The sequence below is a fragment of the Leptonychotes weddellii genome, chromosome 7 (genome assembly GCF_054177405.1).
Source record: "Leptonychotes weddellii isolate Sample4059 chromosome 7, ASM5417740v2, whole genome shotgun sequence".
Lineage (NCBI taxonomy): Eukaryota > Metazoa > Chordata > Mammalia > Carnivora > Phocidae > Leptonychotes > Leptonychotes weddellii.
In genome coordinates, this window is record NC_138375.1 from 111,497,784 (window position 1) to 111,521,892 (window position 24,109).

Consider the following 24,109-nt stretch of genomic DNA (forward strand, 5'->3'; position numbering starts at 1 on the left):
GCTTCCCTTGCCTTTGGCGATGTTTCTAGGAAGAAGTTGCTTCGGCTGAGGTCAAAGAGGTTGCTGCCTGTGTTCTCCTTTAGGATTTTGATGGACTCCTGTCTCACATTGAGGTCTTTCAACCATTTGGAGTCTATTTTTGTGTGTTCACCTTGTCCATTTCTAATTTTGATCAAAAGTCTGAAAATTCAAAATGCTACTGTTGTTTGTATTACTATTACTAGTTTACTACAAAAGAAACTATTAACATGACTAATTGTTATGAATCCTCTTGAGCTAGTGGAAATCCTTGTTGGCCTTTCCACATACCTCTAGATGAGCTAGGATTTTCTCTTTTTCATTTTTAATTTTTAACTCAGCAAATAATTATTGAGGATTTATTGTGTACTAGACTATGGGATAGGCCCTGGGGATAAAGTGGTGACCATTTCTTTTTACCAGATGAATTAAAAAACTAAACTGTAACCACTGATTGTGGTAACTGCTGTAAAGGAAAGGTCCACGGTGCTGCGAAAGGCTGGAGCTGGGTCTGGTGTGGAGAAATAGAGGATACCACTGAGTGGAAGTGACTGTTAGCTGGGATTGGAAAGATGAGATAGGGAGGCTGGGGTTGGAAAGAGCATTCTGGGCAAAGCGAACAGCAAGTGGAATGGCCCCATGGTAGGAGTAAGCAAACTTCTCTCATGGAATGGGAAAAGGAGAATGGGGAGTGGACAAGGCTAAAGAGGCAGGCAGGGGCTAGACACTAATGGGCCTCACTGACTGCCGTGAGGACTTTCATCTTTACTCTGAGAGAAGTCGGAAGCCCTTAAAAGGTTTGAAGCAGAGTAATGACATAGTCAAATTTGTATTTTGAAAAAACAAAACAAAACTGTTCTTTGTAAAGAACAGTTGGACCAAGAGCTAAGAGTAGATTAGAGAGGCCAGCTGGAAGGCTATGGCACTGTCCAGAAGAGACATGGTGATGGTTTGGACAAGAGCAGTGGTGAGGAAGACAGAATGAATTCAGAGACATTATAGCAGGAAAAATCACTCTGTTTTAGAGATGCATTGGGTATGGGGGATGGTGAGGTAAAGGGAATATCAAGGATGACCTGCTTATTAGCCTTTAGTCCAGGAAGGAACTCGGTTGTTTTGTTAGTTTGGGATCTCCCCAGGTGAAACAACCTCTTGCCGTCATACACTCAGAGATTAATGCTGGAGAAGTTACCTCTTGCCCCATGATCCTAGGAAAAGCAAAGAAGTTGCTAGTTCCTTGCCACCAGTTGGCCTCATCTTGTCCTCAGCTGCCTCCATAGCCTTTCCACTTCTCCCTGCTTCTTTTGTTCCTGGCCTCCTGAATGTCGCCTGTCAGTTTGTGTGTTTGAGTCTTTGCACACACAGCTCTATTTTGGATTCCCTATTTTCCCAGTCTGGGTCTCACTTTTTGCCTTATTTGACCCCCAGAGTCAGGAACCCCTTCAGGAAGCCTCCCCAGAGAAAGGTTTCCCCACTCTACTTTGGACATATATATTTTTTTAACCTTGAAGCATTTTGGTTGCTTTTGAGGTTAGAAGGAGATGGTTATGCACATATACTCATGTACTTAAGTTCCCATTAATTTTTTTAGCCAAAGATACAGAAACTCCCTATTGAAGTGGGGCAGCAGGAACAGAACAGCTTGTCTTGGCATGCTGTTTCCCTGGCTCCTTCGTTCTCTGGTGGAGACACAGTGGTCAGTGGAATTTGGAGTTCACTGTGGTTCTCTCAGAATTGAGAAAACGTGAATTCTTGCTACACCATTACCTTTTAATACTTAGGGTTTACCTGATCAAGTTCTGAGAGAACTCGCGCTGTATCTTCCCTTAAAGGAATTTTTTAAATATTGTCATCCTTTTTTGATCCTTGAATCAAATTCAGCATTAGCAAGGCCATGCCATCCTTTGGCAGGAGAAAGCACAGAGCAGCATTTCTTCTAGATTTCTAGTAGCTTGAACCCTTTCCCTAAAATTTTCTATCTCTGTGGCAGTTAACATTTCTCTTTGTATTCTTAGAACCTACCACAGTGGCTGGTATATAGTAGTTGCTTGGTAAATGATAACCGCATGAATGAATGAGTAAGTGTAACATTCTGCTTGTAGTATGTGATCTTGCACACTTGCTTTTTAACCAATGTTTTTTAAAATTTTTGTTACCAGTATAATTAACATACGGTGTTGTATTAGTTTCAGGTGTATAATATAATGATTGAACATATATATTAGTACTCATCATGATTAAGTATACTCTTGATCCCCTTCCCCTGTTTTGCCTACCTCCCCACCAACCTCCCCTCTAGTAACTGTGAGTGTGTTGTCTATATTTAAGAGTCTGTTTTTTGGGGGTGCCTGGGTCATTAAGCGTCTACCTTCAGCTCAGGTCATGATCCCAGGGTCCTGGGATCGAGCCCTGCATTGGGCTCCCTGCTCCGTGGGAAGCCTGCATCTCCCTCTCCCACTCCGCCTGCTTGTGTTCCCTCTCTCGCTGTGTCTCTCTCTGTCAAGTAAATAAATAAAATCTTAAAAAAAAAAAAAGTCTGTTTTTTTGTCTCTCTTTTGTTCATTTTGTTTCTTAAATACCACATATGAGTGGAATCGTATGGTATTTGCCTTTCTCTGATTGACTTATTTCACTTAGCATTATGTCCTCTAGATTCATGTTGTTGCAAATGGCAAGATGTCATTCTTCTCTATCTATATCTGAGTAATATTCCATTTTACATACATATACCACGTCTTCCTTATCCATTTATCTCTTGATGGACACTTGGGTTAGATCCATATCTTGGCTATTGTAAATAATGCTGCAGTAAACATGAGGGTGCATATATCTTTTCAAATTAGTGTTTTTGTGTTGTGTGAATACCCAATAGTGCAATTACTGGATCCTATGGTAATTCTATTTTTAATTTTTGAGGAACCTCCACACTGTTTTCTGCTGGTGCTGTGGCTGCACCAGTTTGCCTTCCCACCACCAGTGCACAGTTTTCTGCCCATTTTTCAAATGGATTATTTGGGGGTTTTTTGGTGTTGAGTACCTCTTATCAGATATATCACTTGCACTATCATCTTCCGTTCAGTAGGCTATCGTCTTTTGTTGTTTCTTTTGGTATGGAGAAGGTTTTTATTTCGATCTAATCCCAATAGTTTACTTTTGTTTTTGTTTCCCTTGCCTTAGGAGACATGTCTAGAAAAATGTTCCTACAGCCAGTGTCAAAGAAATTATTGCCTGTGCTCTCCTCTATGATTTTTATGGTTTCGGGTCTCATATTTAGGTTCTTAATTTATTTTAGGTTTATTTTTGTGCATAGTGTAAGAAGGTGGTCCAGGTTTCCCAACACCATTTGTTGAAGAGACCGTCTTTTTGCCACTGTATATTTTTGCCTCCTTTGTCGTACATTACTTGCCCATATAATTGTGGGTTTATCTCTGGACTCTATTCCATTAATCTGTGTGTCCATTTTGTGCCAGTACCATACTGTTTTGATTACTACAGCTTTATAGAATATCTTGAAATCTAGTATTGTTATACTTCTAGTTTACTACTTCTTTTTCAAAATTGCTTTGGCTATTCAGGGTCTTTGTGGTTCCACACAAATTTTAGGATTATTTGTTCTAGCTCTGTGAAAAATGCTTTTGGTGTTTTGTTAGGGATTGCATTAAATGTGTAGATTGCTTTGAGTAGTGTGGACATTGTAACAATATTTGTTCTTCTAATCCATGAGCATGGAATATCTTTTCATTTGTTTATGTCTTCTTCACTATCTATTTATTTATCTGTCTGTCTGTCAGAGGGGGAGAGAGAGAGAGCACAAACAGGGGGAGCGGTAGGCAGAGGGAGAAGCAGGTTCCCCGCTGAGCAGGGAGCCTGTCGTGGGACTTGATCCCAGGACCCTGGAATCATGACCTGAGCCAAAAGCAGATGCTTAACCAACTGAGCCACCCAGGCGTCCCTTTTTCGACATCTTTCATCAGTGTTCTATAGTTTTCAGAGTACAAGTCTTTCATCTCTTTGTTTAGTTATATTCTTAAGTATCTTATTATTTTCAGTACAATTATAAATGAGATTGTTTTCTTAATTTCTCTTTCTGCTACTTCATTGTTAGTGTATAGAAATGTGTCAGATTTCTGTATATTGATTTTGTATCCTGTGACGTGACTAAATTCATTTATCAGGTCTAGTAGTTTTTTAGTGTGGTCTTAAGGTTTTCTACATACAGTATCATGTCATCTGCAAATAGTGGAAGTTTTACTTCTTCCTTACTGATTTCTTCTTGTCTGATTGCTGTGGCTGGGATTTCCAGTACTATGTTGAATAAAAGTGGCAAGAGTGGATGTTCTTGTCTTGTTTCTGATCTTAGGGGAAAGTTTTTTCCCATTGAGGATGATGTTAACTGTGGGTTTTTCATAGATGGCCTTTATTATGTTATGTTTCCTTTAAACCTGGTTTGTTAAGAGTTTTTATCATGAATGGATGTTGTACTTTGTCATATACTTTTTATGCATCTCTTGAAATGAGCATATGGTTTTTATGCTTTCTGTTGTTCATGTGACCTATCACATTGATGGATATGCAAATATTGAACCACCCTTGCATCTCAGGAGTAAATCCCACTTGATCATGTTGAATGATTTTCTTAATGTATTGTTGGATTTGGTTCGCTAATATTTTGTGGAGAATCTTTGCATCTGTGTTTATCAGAGATACTGGCCTGTAGTTCTTTTTTTGTAGTGTCTTTACCTGCTTTTTATTTATCTTTGAGTAATGTGTACAATGTGTATGAATAGCCCATCCATTCACATTACTTGTTTTTTCAGCTAGTGGATGGACCCTTCTGAGATGGGTGGGCATAGCTTTTTAGTTTCTATTGATTCCATTCCCTGCCTCCTTGGCTTGCTCTATCCTCTTACCTTCCAATCACACTCTGGTCTAGGGCTTGGGAAATAATATAGGAGATATAGTCCCTGGCTCATCAAGGAGAGAGCCTCATAGAAGGAGCCTGATGATGAATAGATGAGGGTGGTGAGGTCTAAGCCTGCTGGAATGGCAAGCTCTCTGGGGTTTTCTGGGACTGTCAAGGGGAGAGGCAAGAAGGGTGTCACGAAGGATGCAGTGATGTAGCCATGTCCTTAAGGGTGAGTAGATACTTACCATTCACTGCACGTTTACAGAAAGGCTTATTATAGCTCAGTTTAAAGAAAACAGAATAGCTTAAAGATGCAGGTTCTAACTGGAGTTATTGGTCTCTCGATTGAAGTACAGATGTCTTTGCCCATCTGCCTCATTCCCTTAATTTGATATGTATTAGCAAAAGGAGAAAATGTGTGTGAGGGGTGTGTGTGTGTGTGTGTGTGTGTGTGTGTCTTAGAGAGATGGATGGATTCAGGTAATGGAACACAGCAGAGTCTGGTCTTCATGAGTTAATAAATCCTGTTGGCTTGTTAGCCAACCATTCCATTGCAGTGTCCCTTCAAGGACTGTCTACCTCATGAGCCCTCTTTCTTCTTGGCTTTTAGGGCAGGCTGTCCCTGCTGGATCCCATGTGCGGCTGAATCTCCAGAGTGGGGCAAGAGAAGTGAAACTCCAAGAAGAGGACAAGTTCCGAAGTAATTTGAAAGGGTTGAAAAAAGGCAGAAGGTACAGTGACAACCCTAGGGACCGGGAGGTTGACAACATTGATTTTATAATACTGAAAGTAACGACAGTGTGATGTTTGTTACCCAAATTCATGTGGCTTTTTAAAAATTTTGAAATTTAGTAGTCTAGAATTTGTGATAAATCTGTCAGGGTTTTGTGGAACTTTACTTGTAGAATCTTTGGGAAGAAATAGTTTGCAAAGCAAATTGATACTTTAGGAAAGGCTGTAGGGGGAATGCTTAACCTGCTTTAAAAATGAAGCTATTTTCCCAGTACTTTAAGAGCACCCATTTGAATCCCAACAATTAATGTGCTGATTACAGATGAGTCATCTATTCATTAAAACAGGCCTGTTAGGCCTTCTGCTTTGCAGTAATACTTCCTTGGTGAACAATAAAATTGCATTTTAAACTCTTTAATTCAGACTAACTTTTCCTCTTGTTAGTCCATATTAAACAGGCTTTCTTGCAGGATAAAAGTTCTCCAATGGTAAGAGATTGCTTTATTTTTTAATAACCAGTTTAGAGTATTTGATTTTGGACAATTTGTCTCTATTTTTCTGTTCTTTGCCTTGAATTAGTAAGTATTATTTGCAAGTTCTTTTTTATGTGAGGGAGGAGGAAGCATGGGGTTTGCAGGGGCTGCTGGAATTGGGCAATTTGAAAGGTCATAAATACCAATCATGAGGTTTCTAACACAAGGACCAGCAAATTATGGCCTGTGGGCCATACTGGGACTGCTACTTATTTTTGTACAGCCCACAGCTAAGTTGTTTCTTACATTTTTTAACGGTTGGAAAAAAGCAAAAGAATGATATTTCATGGCTTTTAGAGATTTCACTGTCCGTAAATAAAGTTTTATTGGAAAACAGTTATGCTCATTCGTTTATGTATGGTCTGTGGCCACTTTCCTGTTACCTGGCAGAGTTGAGTAGTTGGGACGATTGCCATAAGGCCCATAAAACCTGAAATATTATGTGGTCATACCAAAGAGTTTGATGCCCCTGTTCTAAATACATGCAAGTATTGGCAATCAATAATGGATTGAGCAGGGTTAATGTTACTCAGTCCTTGAATTTTCGTTATTTCGACAGTATTCTGCGGTTAGATAAGAGCCAGAAAGGGAGCATAGAGACCCAATTCTTACCTGAGTCATTTCTTTGATGTACTCAACAAAAGGTTATTCAGCCTGTCCATATGTACCTTCAGTCCTGTAGCACCCACAACCCCACAGAGCAGCCTGCTCAGATGTGGGTAGTTTTTAGTGTTAGAAAATTTGATTGTATATGATGATAAGATAAGGAGATATTTGTCCTCCACACAGTCACTCCAAACTGGGGAGGATCTTTATCTTCCCCCATCTCTCTTGATAGGCTTATACCTGGAGGCCATATGATGATTCATTTCTCACAGTCATTGAAGAAAGAATAAAATTTCATTGTTGTAACCCCTGCCAAGCTCCCTCCATCCCTAGCACACATATTATGCACACATATATCAGTGTCTCAGAGTATGTCAGGAGGTCTTTTATCACCTCTGTGCCAAGTCTTATTTTCTAAATAAAAAGGCTATTTTATTCTTGATTTAAGAATATTGAATTAGGAGCTTGATTAATTTGGAATTTGTTGATTTTACTACTGTGGAAAGTTCTTTTTCCAGGACCTGACCGTAGATCTTCAGTAAGATTGTGGAATGCTTTATTGGTTGCTCTTATCTTTTTAGAATAGAAATCAGAGTTATTTGTGTGGTCTGTAATAGGCACACCATAAGAGAGAGATACCTGTTCTATTTCTACCTCTTTTCTCCTTTGGAATGTTTCTGAGGGTTCTGGTCTGGAATGGCTTCCAGGGTATACTGGACATATCCTCTTACTTCTCAGCATTTATTAGTAGTGGCAAACCTGTCTGGACAGCAACCCAAAGGCATGGACAAGGTGGTGTGGGTTTCACTGCTGTGAGCTCAGTAAATCTCTGCCTGCCTTTGATGGTGGCTTCTTCCTTCTGCTGTGGACCTCATCTCGGCCTCCTCCAGTTCCACTTAAAAGTGTCTTCCTGGCTCTTCAGTACCAGAATGGGAACAGAGGCCAAAGGTCAGGGCTCATTTCCACAATTGTTACAGTATTTTGATTATCTGCTTATTCTGTTTTGGGGGACAAGACAGACAAGACCCACATCTTTCCATCAGATTGTCAAAGAGGTTGGTGATCACAGGGTTAAGAACCACTGGCTAAGGAGAGATGGGGACAGTCCATTTAGCCTAATCCATGGCAGCCTGTCCACCAGTTCTGCTGGATACGGGACTGGCCACACTGCTAACTAGAGCTGTAATGACTCTGGGCTATAAAACCTGGGATAAGACATCTGACTCTGACTTGTTTCAGAGGCCTCTCCTGGCACTGCCTTCAGTGTATATTTGGTTCCTAGCAGCAGGGCTTTCTCTTGCTATTTATGTCTTAGGCATTGTCATCTCCACTGGTTTTAGTCCATATTCCTGTCAACATCCCAACATTGTATCTGTCTTTTTTACCCTGGAACAACCATCTTCTTTGAATCACCCTCTTTTGTTCAGAGGGATGAGGGACAGTGTACATCCAGGTTTTCCCATCTTGAGCATTTAACATGGTACAATACAGCATTGTGGTTAATAGAGTGGGCCAAAGACCAGGCCATTTCCTTGCTCCATTCATTCATTTTACAAAAGACCTATTGAGTGCCTATGTGCCACACATTAGAGGTACAGTAGTAAACAAAACAGGATGTCAGCATTAGAGAGGCTGGCCAGCAGAAAAACAGAAAAATAAAAATGCAAGTGAAGTAATTACAGATAGTGGTAGTATGTAGGGAAGAAGTAAGCAAGGTAATCAATCCCTAGGGAAGGCCACTTTAAATAGGATGGTTTGGAAGACCTCATTAAGATGATATTTGAACTGAGACCTGAAGAATGACTGGGATTTAGTCACGCAAAGAGTTAATTTTACAGGGTTAAGGTTAGAGCATCTCAGGCAGAGGGAAAAAGAAGAGTCTCCAGCTTTGTCAAGGAAGAGACTTCATCAAGTTTGGGAAACAGGCAAATGACCAGGATGACTAGAGAGTAGGAGAAGGAAGAAGAGTAATAGATGATTTTGGAGAGTGGCCTGATGAGGGGCCAGATCATGTGGAGTTTGGAGGTGCATGTTGAGTGGTCTTCATTTAAGTGGAACTGTAATGGAAAGCCAGTGGAGGATTTGGGGTGGGAGAGTAGTTTAATATGATGTAGTTTAACAAAGTCAGTCTAGTTGCTGTGTGTATGGAGAGTAGATTGAGGATGGACAAAAGAAGCACAGAGAGACAATTAGGGTGTCATTTCAGTAGATCAAGTAAGACATGATGGTGGCTTAGTCTAGTGTGTCATGAGTGGTTGGGTGTGGAGATTTAATTTGGAGGTAGTGCCAACAGGACTGGCTTATGATAGATTTAGGGGTTGAAGGAAGGTGGTGGGGGAGGTATTTGAGATAAAGCCTCATTTTGGGATTTAACACAACTAGGTTCTTAGAAGTACCATTTATTGAAATGGAAAAGATTGAGAAAGGAACAGATTGATGGGGAGAAACGTCAAGACTTATGTTTTAGATGTAGTAAGTTTGAGAACCTGATGAACATCTGAGATCCATGATATATATCAGGTAGTTGTACCACAGTCTGGCTCATACTCAGGGGAGAGGATTGGTTAAAGATGTAAATTTGGACATCATTGCCTGACATACTTTATTTAGTTTTAAAGATTTTATTTTTTTGAGAGTACCAGCGGCGGTGTGGGGGAGGAGCAGAGGGAGAGGGAGAAGCTGACTCCCCGCTAAGCATGGAGCCTGATGTGGGGCTTGATCCCAGGACCCCAAGTTCATGACCTGAGCTGAAGGCAGATGCTTAACCGACTAAGCCACCCAGGTGCCCTGCCTGACAGATATTTTAAAAGAACTAGGGAAGAATGTGGAGATAGAGAAGATTGTTCAGGATTGAACTCCGAGGCATTCAAGTATATAGGGTTCAGATAGGAGATGAGAAACCAACAAAAGAGAGGAGGGAAGAAGGGGAAGAAACAGCAGAATGTAGTAACAAGAAGCTAGGAAGGAGAGTGTTTCAACGAGGGAGGGGTGAACTGTGTAGTGCTGCAGAGCAGTTGAGGAGCATGACATGAGTGAAGAGTCCCATTGGATCTGGTCGTCCATTATTTTAGTAATTTTTTTTTTTTTAAGATTTTATTTATTTATTTAATTGGCAGAGAGAGAGAGAGACAGACAGCGTGAGAGGGAACACAAGCAGGGGGAGTGGGAGAGGGAGAAGTAGGCTTCCCGCCGAGCAGGGAGCCCGACGCGGGGCTCGATCCCAGGACCCCGGGATCATGCCCTGAGCCGAAGGCAGTCGCTTAACCAACTGAGCCACCCAGGTGCCCCCATTATTTTAGTAATTTTGATGAGAAGTTTTAGTAGGCTGTGAGAACTGAATCTGGATTAGAGCAAATGGCAGTGTTGGTAGCAGTCACGAAGATGAGAATAGTGAGTTAAGACAATGTGTTCATAAAGTTTTACCTTGAAGGAGAACAGGGAAATGGCATGATAATTAGAGACTCTGGAGTCCAAAGAGTGTTGGTATATTCAAAGGAATAATCCAACCAAAGAGAGAGATTGAAAATGCAGACAAGAGGGAGCAGTATAATTATGGGAGTTAAAGCTTTTGAAAAGGGAAGTGGGATCTGGAACATAAGTCTAATAGGAGTAGGGACACTGTTATCCATTTGCCATAGAAGGGAAAGCAGACAATGTATATTTGGTGCAGGTTGGTGTATAGAGGTGATGAGGGGAATAGGAATGCATTCTTGATGATAGCATCTATTTTTCTGAGTGAAGAATGAAGTGAGAATACCACCTGAAGATGATTTGATGTCTGTGTGTGCAGTCACATATATGCGCACTTGTATGTATGTGTAATTTGGGCTGAGAATGGGTGATGGTGAGCGGCCTGGAAGAGTGGCACTTAAGGCGGTAAATAGAGCAATGAGACATGATGGGATTTGTTCCGACCAAGTCTTAGAGGACGGAGGGGTAATCCGTTCAAGCTGTGCCCCCAAATACTTATCTCTCTCTTAGGGATAAGGGGCAGGGCAGTGGCATCCTCATGCTACTGGCAGCGGGTGATGCTCTTCTGGAAGAGGGATCATCTTCCCTACCTCGTAGGATTGTGGTAATCAGCTGAATGAAATAATACTTTTAAAGGATTAAAACAGTGACTGACACATGGTTAAGTGTTCAATAAATGGGAGTGATTAACTATTATTAATTAGTTTATGAGGATTGAGGTTTAGAGAAGAAAAGTGTTTTTCTCAGGGCTCTAAGGGGTCTCTGGGATGAATCAAAGACTAAATGGGCAAAGCCCTAAGAGCATGTGCCTCTCATAAGAGCTGAGGCCTGCTGGCATCTTGACTGTTTGACTGATATGCTTATCTGGCCCAGAGCAGCCCATTAGCCCCCTCCTTCCCCACCTGCATATATCTCCTGGGTTATCCTTAAACCATCCCCCTCCCAACTGCCTCCCCCTGCCCAGAGCTGGACAGTCTTGTCAAGCACAGACCACATTCCACACTTACTTTGTCCATGTCACTCTTGGTCTTACCTCTCTGTTCACTGATCAGAAATCACCATTGGTGGCAAAACGCACTCCCCATCCCATGAATGCCTTCTCTCCAAGACGAATGGTCATGGCTTGGATCAGCTCCAGGGGGCTTTGAGAAGACACCACTCAAGTCTTCATCAGGTTCTTGAGATGACATCCACATTGGTTACTTTCCTCCCTCTCCTCGGAGGCTGACTTTGGAAGATGGTTGGCTTTGCATCTAGTCCTCAATAACTCAAACTTATTCCTTGGTCAGAATGACACCTAGCTCCTGCATTTACTCTGTGCCCAGGAGTTGGTTTTAAAGGTGTGAATTTATCCAGCCTGTTTTTGTGAAGAAAGATTGCCTTGTGAAATCAGGCCAGGCACGTGGTGGGGAGGGGCGGGGGGGCTCAGGTCTCCATTGGTCCCTTTAGTAGAAGAATATAAATAGGGTGCTTGTTATATCCTTTTTGCCCACTATCCTCCAGGAGGTCCTGCCTGTCACGCTGACAGAACAGCATTGCACTGACATTCCAGACATACTCCTGCCTGTGTAGCTGGCTGAGGGCTCTCTGTCCATGGTAGGCCTCTGTCTGCCCCATGGCATTTGCTCCTCTTTCATGAAATGACCCCATCTTCAGCTGTGTATTTCCTCCTTTAGCTTCAAGGTCAGACTACCTGTTGGACTTGTGGCTGACCAAAGGCAAAGCTAGAGTGATGCACTCTGAGTTAGAGCTGGCCTGGCTTACCTTGTTTTGGAGTGCCAGCCCCTGCGGTGGGGGGGGTGTTTTTTTCTTGGGAAAGATGATGCCTCCTTCCTGACTCTCACCTTCTCTTTGGACAGGCTGGACATCAACACTAACACCTACACATCTCAGGACCTCAAGAGTGCACTGGCAAAATTCAAGGAGGGGGCAGAAGTGGAGAGTTCAAAGGAAGACAAGGTGTGTGATATTCTTTCCAGGGAGTTAGTAAGCCTACTGGACAGCCTTGAAGGGAATCACTTCTCCCTGAAGCTGTTAAAATAAACATGGGGTTATGATAATAATATTGTAAAATAATTTAAAGGGCAGTTATGCCAAATAAGTAATCCTTTATAGACAATTTAAAAATATATACCAGTGGGTGCCTGGGTGGCTCAGTTGGTTGAGCGACTGCCGTCGGCTCAGGTCATGATCCTGGAGTCCCGGGATTGAGTCCCACATCGGGCTCCCTGCTCAGCGGGGGGTCTGCTCCCTCTGACCCTCTTCCCTCTCGTGCTCTCTGTCTCTCATTCTCTCTCTCAAATAAATAAATAAAATCTTTAAAATATATATATATATATATATATACACACACACCAGTGCTGGGAGCATTTCATTGTTTAGGATCCACCTTTGCGTTATATGTTTGGGGAAGATGAAGCACAAAGCAGAGATAATCATACTCTTCATTATCACAGACAAGAGTGAGGTGAATAGAGATTAAAACACAGATCTCCTCACTTACACTTGGATTGGACACAAACTTAAGGAACAGAGGAGCTGGGCTGGGAAGGAAGCCTTTATCCTTGTCCATGTCTTTTGAACATGTAGCAAGTGTATTCCCTGTTCCAGGGCTCACGTTCCTTAAATGTACAGTGCAGGAGTGGAACAAGAGGATGGCTGAGGTTTCCTCCAGTTCTAAATTTGTGTACAGACTAAGGGAATGAGAAGGAGAAAGAGGCAGAATTGCAGCCCCTTGCTATGCCCCTCATGTCTGGGAATGCTTGTGGTTACAGACTTCTACCAGAAAGAAATCTTAAACTTGAGATGGAGCACGAACTCATGTGATAGAGAATTCCAACATCATTTAAAAAAAAAAAAAAAAAATATATATATATATATATTTGTTGGACGAGAGAGAGAGAGCGAGAGCGTGAGCACAAGCAGGGGGAGCAGCAGAGGAAGAGGGAGAAGCAGACTTTCTGCTGAGCAGAGAGCCTGATGTGGGGCTTGAGCCCCGGACCCTAGGATCATGACCTGAGCTGAAGGCAGACGATTAACAGACTGAGCCACCCAAGTTCCGCTCCCTTATCATTTTTTTACACTTCCATTTGAGTCCCATCCTTGAAAGCAGCTCCTCTGATGGCTACTTTAGAGACCTTTCTAAGTTCTCCCTTCCTCTTATTCCCCTCACAGTCCTCTTTTGCTTTGTTTCTCTGCCAGTGCCCCAGAATCCTGGCAATATCTTGGAGGGGCAGCATCAGGTTCTTGACAGCTTGTATGTTAAGTGGAAGAAGCCTTGGGTCCCTCAGATCCTTTAGAGCTAAGCGTTTCTGAGACAAATGAGCTTTTTTTTTTTTTTTTTGGTGTCGGAGAGGACCTCATTAGGATGTGTTAATATGCCGACCATGTTCTCCATGTCTTTCCTCATCTTAGTGAAGTCACATCTCCCAGTATGGAGAGTGTATATGGTATGAGAAGATGAGTAGCAGGATGGCAGTGGTAGCAGCAGGGGTTGTAGGAAGGTGATAGATAAAATTTCATTCTACCACAGGATAGGAGGGTGAGGAAAATCAAATCCTCTTACCTGGTGAAGCGGAGGTGAGCAGAGGAGAGAGGTGTGTGCTTAGGTGCTTAGAGCAGAGATTGATGTTCCTGTGGCCAGGGATTGGGCTCATTCTCACTCATCATCCCCTCACCATGGGCTCCATGTGGGCCTGATGGAAACATAGCAGTCAGCCCCTGATCCATGTCTTCTCTGTGGGTGGAAGACCCACTTTACCCCATCTCTTCTCTTTGTTCTCTTTTAATGGTCTTCTTTCCCATAGTAAAGTTTGTATAGAAAAGTATGAGTATTAAGAAAATGTTTTTTAACCTCACACCTGTCAGAAGGGCTAAAATTAACTCGGGAAACAAGTGTTGGTGAGGATGTGGAGAAAGGGGAACCCTCTTACACTGTTGGTGGAAATGCAAACTGGTGCAGCCATTCTGAAAAACAGTATGGAGGTTTCTCAAAAAGTTAAAAATAGAACTACCTTATGATTTAGGAATTGCACTACTAGGTATTTACCCAAAGGATACAAAAAACTGATTCAAAGGGATATATGCACCCCGATGTTTATAGCAGCATTATCAGCAAAAGCCAAATGTCCATCAACTGATGAATGGATAAAGAATATGTGATATACCTACACAGTGGAACATTACTCAGCCATCAAAAGGAATGAAAGCTTGCTACTTGCAGTGACGTGGCTGGAGCTAGACTGTATTATGCTAAGGCAGAGAAGGACAAATACCATATGATTTCACTCATATGTGGGATTTAAGAAACAAAACAGATAAACATATGGGAAGGGGAAAAAAAAGAAAGAAGGAAACAAACCATAGGAGACTCTTAATGATAGAGAACAAACTGAGGGTTGCTGGAGGGAGGTGGGTGGGAGATGGGCTATAGATGGGTGATGCTCATCACTTGTTGTGATGAGCATTGGGTGTTTTATGTAAGTGATGAATCCCTGAATTCTGCTCTTGAAACCAATATTGCACTGTATGTTAGCTAACTAGAATTTAAATAAAAATTTGAAAAAATAAAAAAAAACCCAAAATTAAGATTAAAATAAAAAAATAAAATATTTTTTAAATGTAAAAGCAAGAGATTAAGTTTTCGGTTGATTTTTTTTGCAATTAAAAAGAATCCTTTCCCATTGCAAGAGGAGATCCCAGTATCAGTACCCAAATGCAGGATCCTTATTCAAGCTGGTATAAGTCAACTGCTGTTTGCAAGATAAGGCTGACACACTCCTTACTTCCTTGGAGTGTAGGTTGTTGGCTTCTTCACTGAGGTGCTAGAGCCTGGGGTTTTTCTCCTGCTTTCATTTGGAGCCTGTTGGGATTGACTCAGCTCATCGTCAGTGCCCTTGGGACTGGCAAATAAATTGACTTGAAGTAGGTTGGGGAGTTTCTGACATGTCTCAAGCTCTTGGCTGCAGATGGCATTATGCTTTTTGTTTATCAGTCTTTAAACTCAAGTTGTGTGGTGGCTTGCAAGAACAGGATGGTGCTTTTGCTATTTATAAAAGCAATACTGTCAAATATTGTGCCGTATCCTATCATTTGAGTGAATGTTTTTCTGACTTGATTTTTTAGGGGGAAGGGCACCAATTCTATTGTATATGTTTGTACCTTAGATTTGAATGAATCAGTCCTTCCCAGAACCCCTTACCTTGTGGAAAAACTCCCATCTAGCCAGACAGATTTGGACTGTTGAATCTGATCCCTTTATACCTCTATTACCATACAAATGGCTTGATGCCCTATTTTATTATGTCAGCTGTTGTTCACCTGTATCCTATAAATTGTTCCATTTAAAAACATGACCTTCTTAAACTTTTGATGCTGGACAAGATAAAGTAGACTCATTTCTTAATATTACTCCTGCTAAGGACAACTAAAAACCTTGGACATAATACTAAAAGCAAATATAAGAAGACTCTAAAAGGTGGGAAGAAGAAAGGAGACTGGCTAGTGACCTTGGAACTTGAAGAATAACATGATAGTGAGTTCCTTGGACATTCTTTTTGCCCTTTGTATATCCCAGAGTGGGCATTCGAGAGGCCCACATCCAGGAAATGCCAACAGGTACAGATAGAAAAAAGCCCTAAAAAAGACCTATTCTTTCTAGAGAAATTGCTAGGAAAAGGGCAGCCTAAAAGAACTAAACCCTTTTTGACAATATCTGTCCTACTTTAGCCAAAGACGATGGAAATCTCCCACCCCACCCTTAGTGCCAGTGGAAATTGAAGGGAAACTTGGATTTCCACCTCCCACTTTGTGGTAGCAGGCTGCACTCTTATTCCTCCACCAGAGTGGTGTCAGCAGAGGCCGAGTGGGTAGACCGAACTTCTACCCCCTGTCTCTGGCAATGATACGATGTGATGCAGTATTCTGCTACCTTGACCAAGGTGGCATCAGTGAGCCTTGAACAGAGAGCTGGAATTTCTACCCTGTGCCCAATGGTAGGATACTATTCTCTGTTTCCCCTGCTGGTGTGGTACCAGCAGACACCAAGTGTGGAGCCTGGTTTTCCACCCTCTACATTGGGGTTAGCAAGCTGCTTCTCCTGTTGGGGTGGTGTCAGTAGAGGCCAAGAAGGATATTTGAATGTCTTCTTCTGCCTGACACTACCAAGGTGGTTTTTCACTTGGAGCAGAGGTGATGCCATTGTGTGTGTTGGTCGGGGTGGGGGGAATGGGTGGTGGTGAATGGAGAATCTGTAGTCTGACCTTCTACTTGGTGGCACTGAGATAGCGTGAGGCATCATTTTGCTCCCCACTCTGGGACATTGTCAGTGAGGGTAAGTGAGGAGCCTGAACTTCCACCCTCACACCAGCATCAGTGAAGCAGTGTTTCAGTTCCCCCAGCAGGGTGATAAAGAGGCCAAGGAAGAACTTCTTGTCCCAATGTAGAGTGTCCAGTGGTGGCAGGTGATGCTCTTCCTCCTCCTAACTAGAGAGTGGTGGTAGGATTTTGGAGAGAAGGGAGCTGGAGAAAAGGATTTCACAAATGAAATTTTGGGCATATTCTCTGGTGACCCACATGAGAAACTGACCAGAATTAACACAGCAAAAGATTTGATAACTGAAACGCAGTGTGGAATATTGCCTGGTGTCTAGATGAGCCTTTGGCAGGATATAAAGGAAACAGACCAAAATAACACTGCATAGGGTCTGGAAACTAAATTATCTTAGAGTCACAGCCACACAAGAAGGACAGAACCAGTGTATTAAACGTAAACATTTTAACTGCTTACTGAAAAGGAAGATTCAGTAAGTTAGAGAAATCTTAAAACTAATATCCAAAATGTCCAGAATACAAAGAAAACCAAACCTTGAACTAATAGATAATAGATGCCAACAGTGAGATGACACAGAAGTTTGAATTACCTAAAAAGGATTTTAAAGCAGTTATAAAAATCATTCAACAAATGATTATGAACACTCTTGAAACAAATGACAACCTCAGCAAAGAAGTAGATGACAGAAGAAAGAACCAAATGGAATTTTTAGAACTGAAAAAAAATACAACTCAGAATGTTTAAAAATCACTGAATATCAGGGCTCAGTAGCAGAATAGGAAAGAGAGAGAAGAACCAGTAAACTTGAAAACAGAGAGAAATGACTAAAAATAGGGAAAAAATGAACAGAGACTTAGGGACCTGTGTGATTATAAGAAAGGATTTAACATTTCTGTCATTGGAGTCTTAGGAAAGGAGAGAGTACTGAAAAATAATGAAAAAATAAACTAAGAAATAAAGGTGGAAAAATCCCCAAATATGATGAAGGGCATAAATGAATAGATTCATGAAACTGAATTTTCAGTAGGATAAACTCAGAGAAATCAACACCATGACTCTTCACAGCTACAGAAAAAATGTTGAAAACAGAAAAAACATACTGCCTTAGGGTACAATGATTGACTGTGCATTTTTCGTTTGAAACTACCAAGACCAGAGTATGTATCACAATATTTTTCAAGTGCTGAAAAAACTGTCCACTCAGAATTCTATAGCCAATGAAAATATCCTTCATTAGCAAAAGAGAAATCAAGACATTCTTACACAAAATTGAAAACATTTGTCACTAGCAGATGTACCTAAAAGAATGACTAAAGAATATTCTCCAAATAAAAATGAAGTAACAGTAGAACGACACTTGGAACCATCAGGAATAAGAAAAGAACAATGAGGGCGCCTGGGTGGCTCAGATGGTTAAGCGTCTGCCTTCGGCTCAGGCCATGATCCCAGGGTCCTGGGATCGAGTCCCACATCGGGCTCCCTGCTCCTTGGGAGCCTGCTTCTCCCTCTGCCTCTCTCTCTCTCTCTGTCTCTCATGAATAAATAAATAAAATCTTTAAAAAAAAAAAAAAAGAACAATGAATGAAAATAAGGGGAAAAAGAATAGACTATCTGGGCGCCTGGGTCGCTCAGTTGGTTGAGCGACTGCCTTCGGCTCAGGTCATGATCCTGGAGTCCCTGGATTGAGTCCCGCATCAGGCTCCCTGCTCGGCAGGGAGTCTGCTTCTCCCTCTGACCCTCCCCCCTCTCATGTACTCGCTCTCTCTCATTCTGTCTCTCTCAAATAAATAAATAAAATCTTTAAAAAATATAAAAAAAATAAAAAAAAGAATAGACTATCATTCTCTTACATTTGAAAAATAATGTTTGATAGTTGAAACAAAAATTATGACCTCTTCTGTAGCTCCATATACATTCAATATGAGTTTCACCATCAGAGTTACCACTGTTACTTTCTTTGCTGCACTTTGGTCTTTCTTGGCCACTTCTTTTCTTTTGATTACCCATTTTTATGATATGTTACTTGGGCTTGTCATTGGAAGATGAGGAAGTCCTACAACTACACACTTGACATCTGTGTGTGAACTGAGAAACGAATTTTTAGTGACCTGTCAGACAGACCTAGGAAGAAGTGGTATGATCACCCACTCATCATCATGAGCATTTATGTTATATGTAGTGAGTTGTGGACTAAAGAGCCAGCAACAAAGTTTGTACTTCATGCGATTACTGTTAAATGAAATTTGTGGTAACTGAAATTTGAGTAGTGTTGGGAGAATGGTGTTATTGAAACTATAGTATTTGAACTTGGTGCATGTAAGATCTGTGCAAAGCAAAGACTGTATCTGATTAAAGACTTGTATCTAGAATATAAAGAACTCTGAAAGCTCAACAGTAAAAAGTGACAACATATTTAGAGAATGGGGAAAGGAAGTGAACAAACAGATAATTCACCGAAGATGATTTGTGGATGGCAAATAACCACCCGAAAAGATGTTTAATGTCTTTAGCCTTTGGAGAAATGCAAATTAAATCCACAATGAACTATCACTATACATCTATTAAAATACCTAAAACAAAAGTGGTGATAATACTAAATACTAGTGAGGATGTGGAGAAACTGAGTGTTTCATACATTGTTGGTGAGTATGTAAAATGGTACAGTCACCATGGAAAATAGGCAGTTTCTTATAAAACCAAACACGTTTGTCATATGACCCAGCAGTTGTACTTGTGGGTATTTATTGCCAGAGAAATAAGAACTTGAATTTATATAAAAACCCTTATACAAATATTTATGTTCATAATAGTCAACACCTGGAAACAACTCAGATGTTCAACAGGTGAATGGTTAAGCAAACTGTTCATCTGTATAATGCAGTACTACTCAGCATTAAAAATAAATGAACCATTGATGCATGTGGTAACTTGGATAGATCTCAAGTGCATTATGTTCATATAAAAATACTATCTCAAAAGATTACAGACCTTGTTATTCCATCTTTATAACATTATCTAAATGCCAGAATTAAGGAGATGGAGAACAAAGTAGTGATTGCCAGGACACAGGGATGGGTGGGAGGGTGAGGTGCGCTGTAAAGGGATCGCACAGTGGAGTTTGGTGGTGGTGGAATAGTTCAGTAGCCTGATTGTTCTGGTGGATACATGAATATATATGTTGGATAAAATTGTATAGAATAATATACACACATATACATGCAAATGTGTACATGTAAAAGCTGATAAAATCTGAGTAAGGCTTATAGTCTAGTTAACAGTATTATACCTTTGTCATTTTCTTGGTTTTGTTAGTGTACTGTTAACGTAAGATGTTGCCATTGGGGGAAGCTGAACCAAGGGTACATGGTACTCTGTGTATTATTTTTGTAACTTTCTGTGAGTTTATAATTATTGCAAAATAAAAAGGTTTTGTTTTTTTTTTTTTCTTAAAATAGGCCCTCTTCCTGAGGGCCAGGTACACATCATTTTCGTGAGGTGGAGGTGACTTATTTCTTATCCTGCTCACTTGCCTGACATCCCACAGCTCTAGGCAGTAACTCAGCTTCCCCAGACCTCTTTGCCCTGCCTTTGGCGGCCATCCAGAGTCCTTTAGCTGGGTGTAGGGAGAGCATTTCACTGTTGTTTTAGCCTGAAGAAGCAGGAAATGATATCCCATAGGTAGCATTGCTCTGCTAGGGGCTTGGTCTTTTTTAAGAGAGGCTGATTCATTTCTTTGGTTGGTGTTTCTATGGAGTACTTGTAACTGGGGAGAAAATCCATAGGTAATAGATGAGCAATTTGGAGCTGACAGCTGCTCATCATTCTGCTTTTTATAAATATTCCTGCCTTTTAATTTTTCTTGGAAGATAGAGACACAAACCACTGTGACCTTTTGGACTCTATTTATAAGCACTGTCCTCTAAAATTGGGAAGAAAATGGGAGTGTCACATGTATAAAATATCTAATTGAAGTCTTTTATTCACCTCCAACATAACTTCATTTTTTAAATTTTTGTATGTGTGTGGGGTGGGGAAGGATTGAGAGAAAATTGAGACTTGAGTATAGTACATACAGTAATTTAGCCACTTCAAACAGTTGAACAAATTGTACACCTGTAGTTAGTTTGACAGTAATGAGAGTGATTTAATTTTCATCAGCAAATTGCTCCTACTCTGATAGCTCTTTACCCACAGTTTCCTACATCTGGGTTTCCCTAAAATGTTGCTGGATTGGGCAGGGCACAGCAAAGATAGTAAATGATTGTAGAAGATACAGAACCAAGGTGTGGATTATTCCACCTTAGACCTCAGCCTTTTCAACTGAGTTTAGGGATTGAAGGTGAGCTTGCATTGCTTCCCCTGACCTCAGTGATGGCAGCAAGAAGACTTTCCATTCTTCTTGAACATTAGAAGTCAGATTGGGATAAGTGAACCTGGAAAATCTTGAGTGTGTTTTTGGGGCAGAAGTCTATATAGATAGACTCTGAGGGCTCTCTTCTGTGGGCATCTTAGAAGGTGCAGGTATGCTTTGAAGACGGTGTGGGTTTGGTTCTAGACCACTGCAATAAATCAAGTCAGATTACTTTTTTGGTTTCCCAGTGCATGTAAGAGTTATGTTTACTCTGTACTGCAGTCTACTAAATGTGCAATAGCATTATGTCTAAAAAACAATATACATACCTTAATTCAAAAAGTACTTTATTGCTAAAAAATGCTAACCACCTTGAGCTTTTAGTGAATTGTAATCCTTTTGCTCATGGAGGGTCTTGTCTCAATGCTGATGGCTGCTTGACTGATGAGGGTGGTGGTTGCTGAACATTAGGGTGGCTGTGGCGATTTCTTAAAATAAGAAAGCAGTGAAGTTTGCCACATTGAACAATTTCATGAACAGTTTCTCTGCAGCATGTGATGCTGTTTGATAACATTATACCACAATAGAACTTCTCTCAAAATGGGAGTCAATTCTCTCAAACCCTTTGACTGCTTTATCAACTAAGTTTATGTAGTATTCTAAATCCTTTGTTGTCATTTCAGCAGTCTTCACAGCATGTTCACCAGGAGTAGATTCCATTTCAGGAAACTACTTTCTTTGCTCATCCAGAAGAAGCAACTTTTCATTCATTAAAGTTTTATCATGTTGCAACAGTTCAGTCACATCCTCAGGCTCCACTTCTAATTCTCTTGATATTTCTACCTCATCTGCACTTATTTCCCCCACTGAAAACTTGAACTCGTCACAGTCATCCATGAATCTTAGAATCGACTTCTTCCAAACTCCTGTTCATGTTGATAGTTTGACTTCTTCCCATCATGTTCTTAATGGGATCTAGAATGGGAATACTTTGCAACAGGTTTTCAGTTTACTTTGCCCAAATCCATTAAAGGAATCACTATCTGTGGCAACTGTAGCCTTACCAAATGTATTTTCTTATTATTATAATTAAGACTTGGAAGTCAACATGACTTCTTGATCCATGGGCTGCAGAATAGATATGTTAGCAAGCATGAAAACAACATTAATCTTGTTGTACATCTCTCAGAGCTCTTGGGTGACCAGGTGCGTTGTCCATAAGCAGTAATACTTTGAAAGGAATTTTTTCTTTCTGACGGTAGGTCTCAATGTTTGTCTTAACATATTCAGTAAACCATGTTGTAAATAGACATGTTGTCATCCAGGCTTTTTTGTTCCATTTATAGAGGACAGGCCAAGTAGATTTAGCTTAATTCTTATGGGCCCTAGGATTTTTGGAGTAGCAAATAAACAATGGTTTCAACCTAAAGTCAGCAGCTGCATTAGCCCCTAACGAGAAAATCAGCCCGTGCTTTGAAGCCAGGCATTGACTTCTCCTCCTCTAGCTATGGAAGTCCTAGATGGCATCTTCTTCCAATAGAGGGGTATTTTGTCTACACTGAAAACCTGTTGCTGAGTCTAGCCACTTTCACGAATTAGCTAGATCTTCCAGATAACTTGCTGCAGCTTCTATATAAGCACTTGCTGCTTCACCTGGCACTTTTATGTTACGGAGATGGCTTGTTTTCTTAAACCTCATGAACCAACCTCTGCTAGCTTCAGACTTTTCTTCTGCAGGTTCCTTATCTCTTTCAGCTTTCATAGAATTAAAGAGATTTTAGGACCTTGCTCTGGATTAGGCTTTTTGGTTTAAGGAAATGCTGTGGCTGGTTTGACCTTCTATCCGGACCACTAAAACTTTCTCCGCATCAGCAATACGACTGTGTTGCTTTCTTACAGTTTGTGTGTTCACTGGAATAGCACTTTCACTTTCCATCAGGAACTCTTTGCATTCACAACTTGGCTAACTGTTTGGCACAAGAGGCCTGTCTTTTAGTTATCTCAGCTTTTGACATGCCATCCTCACTAAGCCTAGTCATTTCTAGCTTTTGATTTAAAATGAGACATGAGACTCTTCCTTTCACTTGAATACTTAAGAGGCCATTGTAGGGTTATTAATTGGCCTAATTTCAAAATCATTGTCTCAGGAAACAGGCAGGCCCAAGAAGAAGGAGAGAGATGGGGGAATTGCCTATCAGCGGAGCAGTCAGAATACACAAAACATTTATCAGTTAAGTTCACTGTCTTATATGGGTGTGGCTGGTGGCACACCAAAACAACTACAATAGTAATATCAAATACCACTGATCATAGATCACCAGGACAAATATAATAATGAAAAAGTTCAAAATATTGCAAGAATTACCGAAATATGACACACAGACACAGAGTGAGCAAATGCTGTTGGAAAAATGACGCTGATAGAATAGCTAAATGCTGGTTGCCACAAACCTCCAATTTGTAAAAAAAAAAAAAAAAAAGAAGAAGTAACAGCTCTAAGTTTGACAAAGTGAAGTGCAATAAATTGAGGTATTCTTGTAGGAGGATTTTTTGATAGTACAGATGAAAGAAGGTTTTGAATCCTGGAGCAGTAATTCCTTGAGAATGGGCATCCATGATAGGCGACAACTGTCTTGGAGAGATGTCTCCAATTGATCTAATTATCTTTTTGCTTCAATTATCTTCTTAGGCAAGGCAGGCCAAGGTTAAACGACTCTTTCGCCCCATCGAGGAACTAAAGAAGGAGTTTGAGGAGCTGAATGTTGTCATTGAGACTGACATGCAGATCATGGTACGGTTGATCAACAAGTTCAACAGTTCCAGCTCCAGCCTAGAAGAGAAGATTGCTGCACTCTTTGATCTCGAATATTATGTCCATCAGGTATCGTATTTCTTTGTCCATAAATCTGACTTTTAAGTAACATCTTCAACAGCAAACCTTCCTGCCCTAAATCCTGAGAAAACATCATCAGCATCTTTGCTCCTCTCTCAGGGCGTCTAGTATTTTTAACCTAGGCCAATAGCTACTGTAGTAAGATATATTCTAGAAGAAAGGGCCAACCTCTTTTTCATTTGCAGTGTTACGTCCATTATTTTTCAACACCTATTATACAGCAGGGGCAAAACAGCCATGGTCTCTGTTTTATGTAGCTTATAGTCTG

At 40.8% G+C, this 24,109-nt stretch overlaps 1 protein-coding gene across 7 annotated transcripts in view; it reads left to right on the forward strand.

Moving 5' to 3' along the window:
• Positions 1-24,109, forward strand: part of SIL1 (SIL1 nucleotide exchange factor) — a 209,739-nt gene that overhangs the window by 111,892 nt on the left and 73,738 nt on the right. For all 7 annotated transcript variants that reach the window (XM_081825720.1, XM_081825721.1, XM_081825718.1 and 4 more), the window contains 3 exons: positions 5,535-5,655; positions 12,126-12,225; positions 23,638-23,829. In XM_081825720.1, coding sequence (XP_081681846.1) covers positions 5,535-5,655; positions 12,126-12,225; positions 23,638-23,829 — 413 coding nt within the window. The remainder of the gene's footprint in view (positions 1-5,534; positions 5,656-12,125; positions 12,226-23,637; positions 23,830-24,109) is intronic.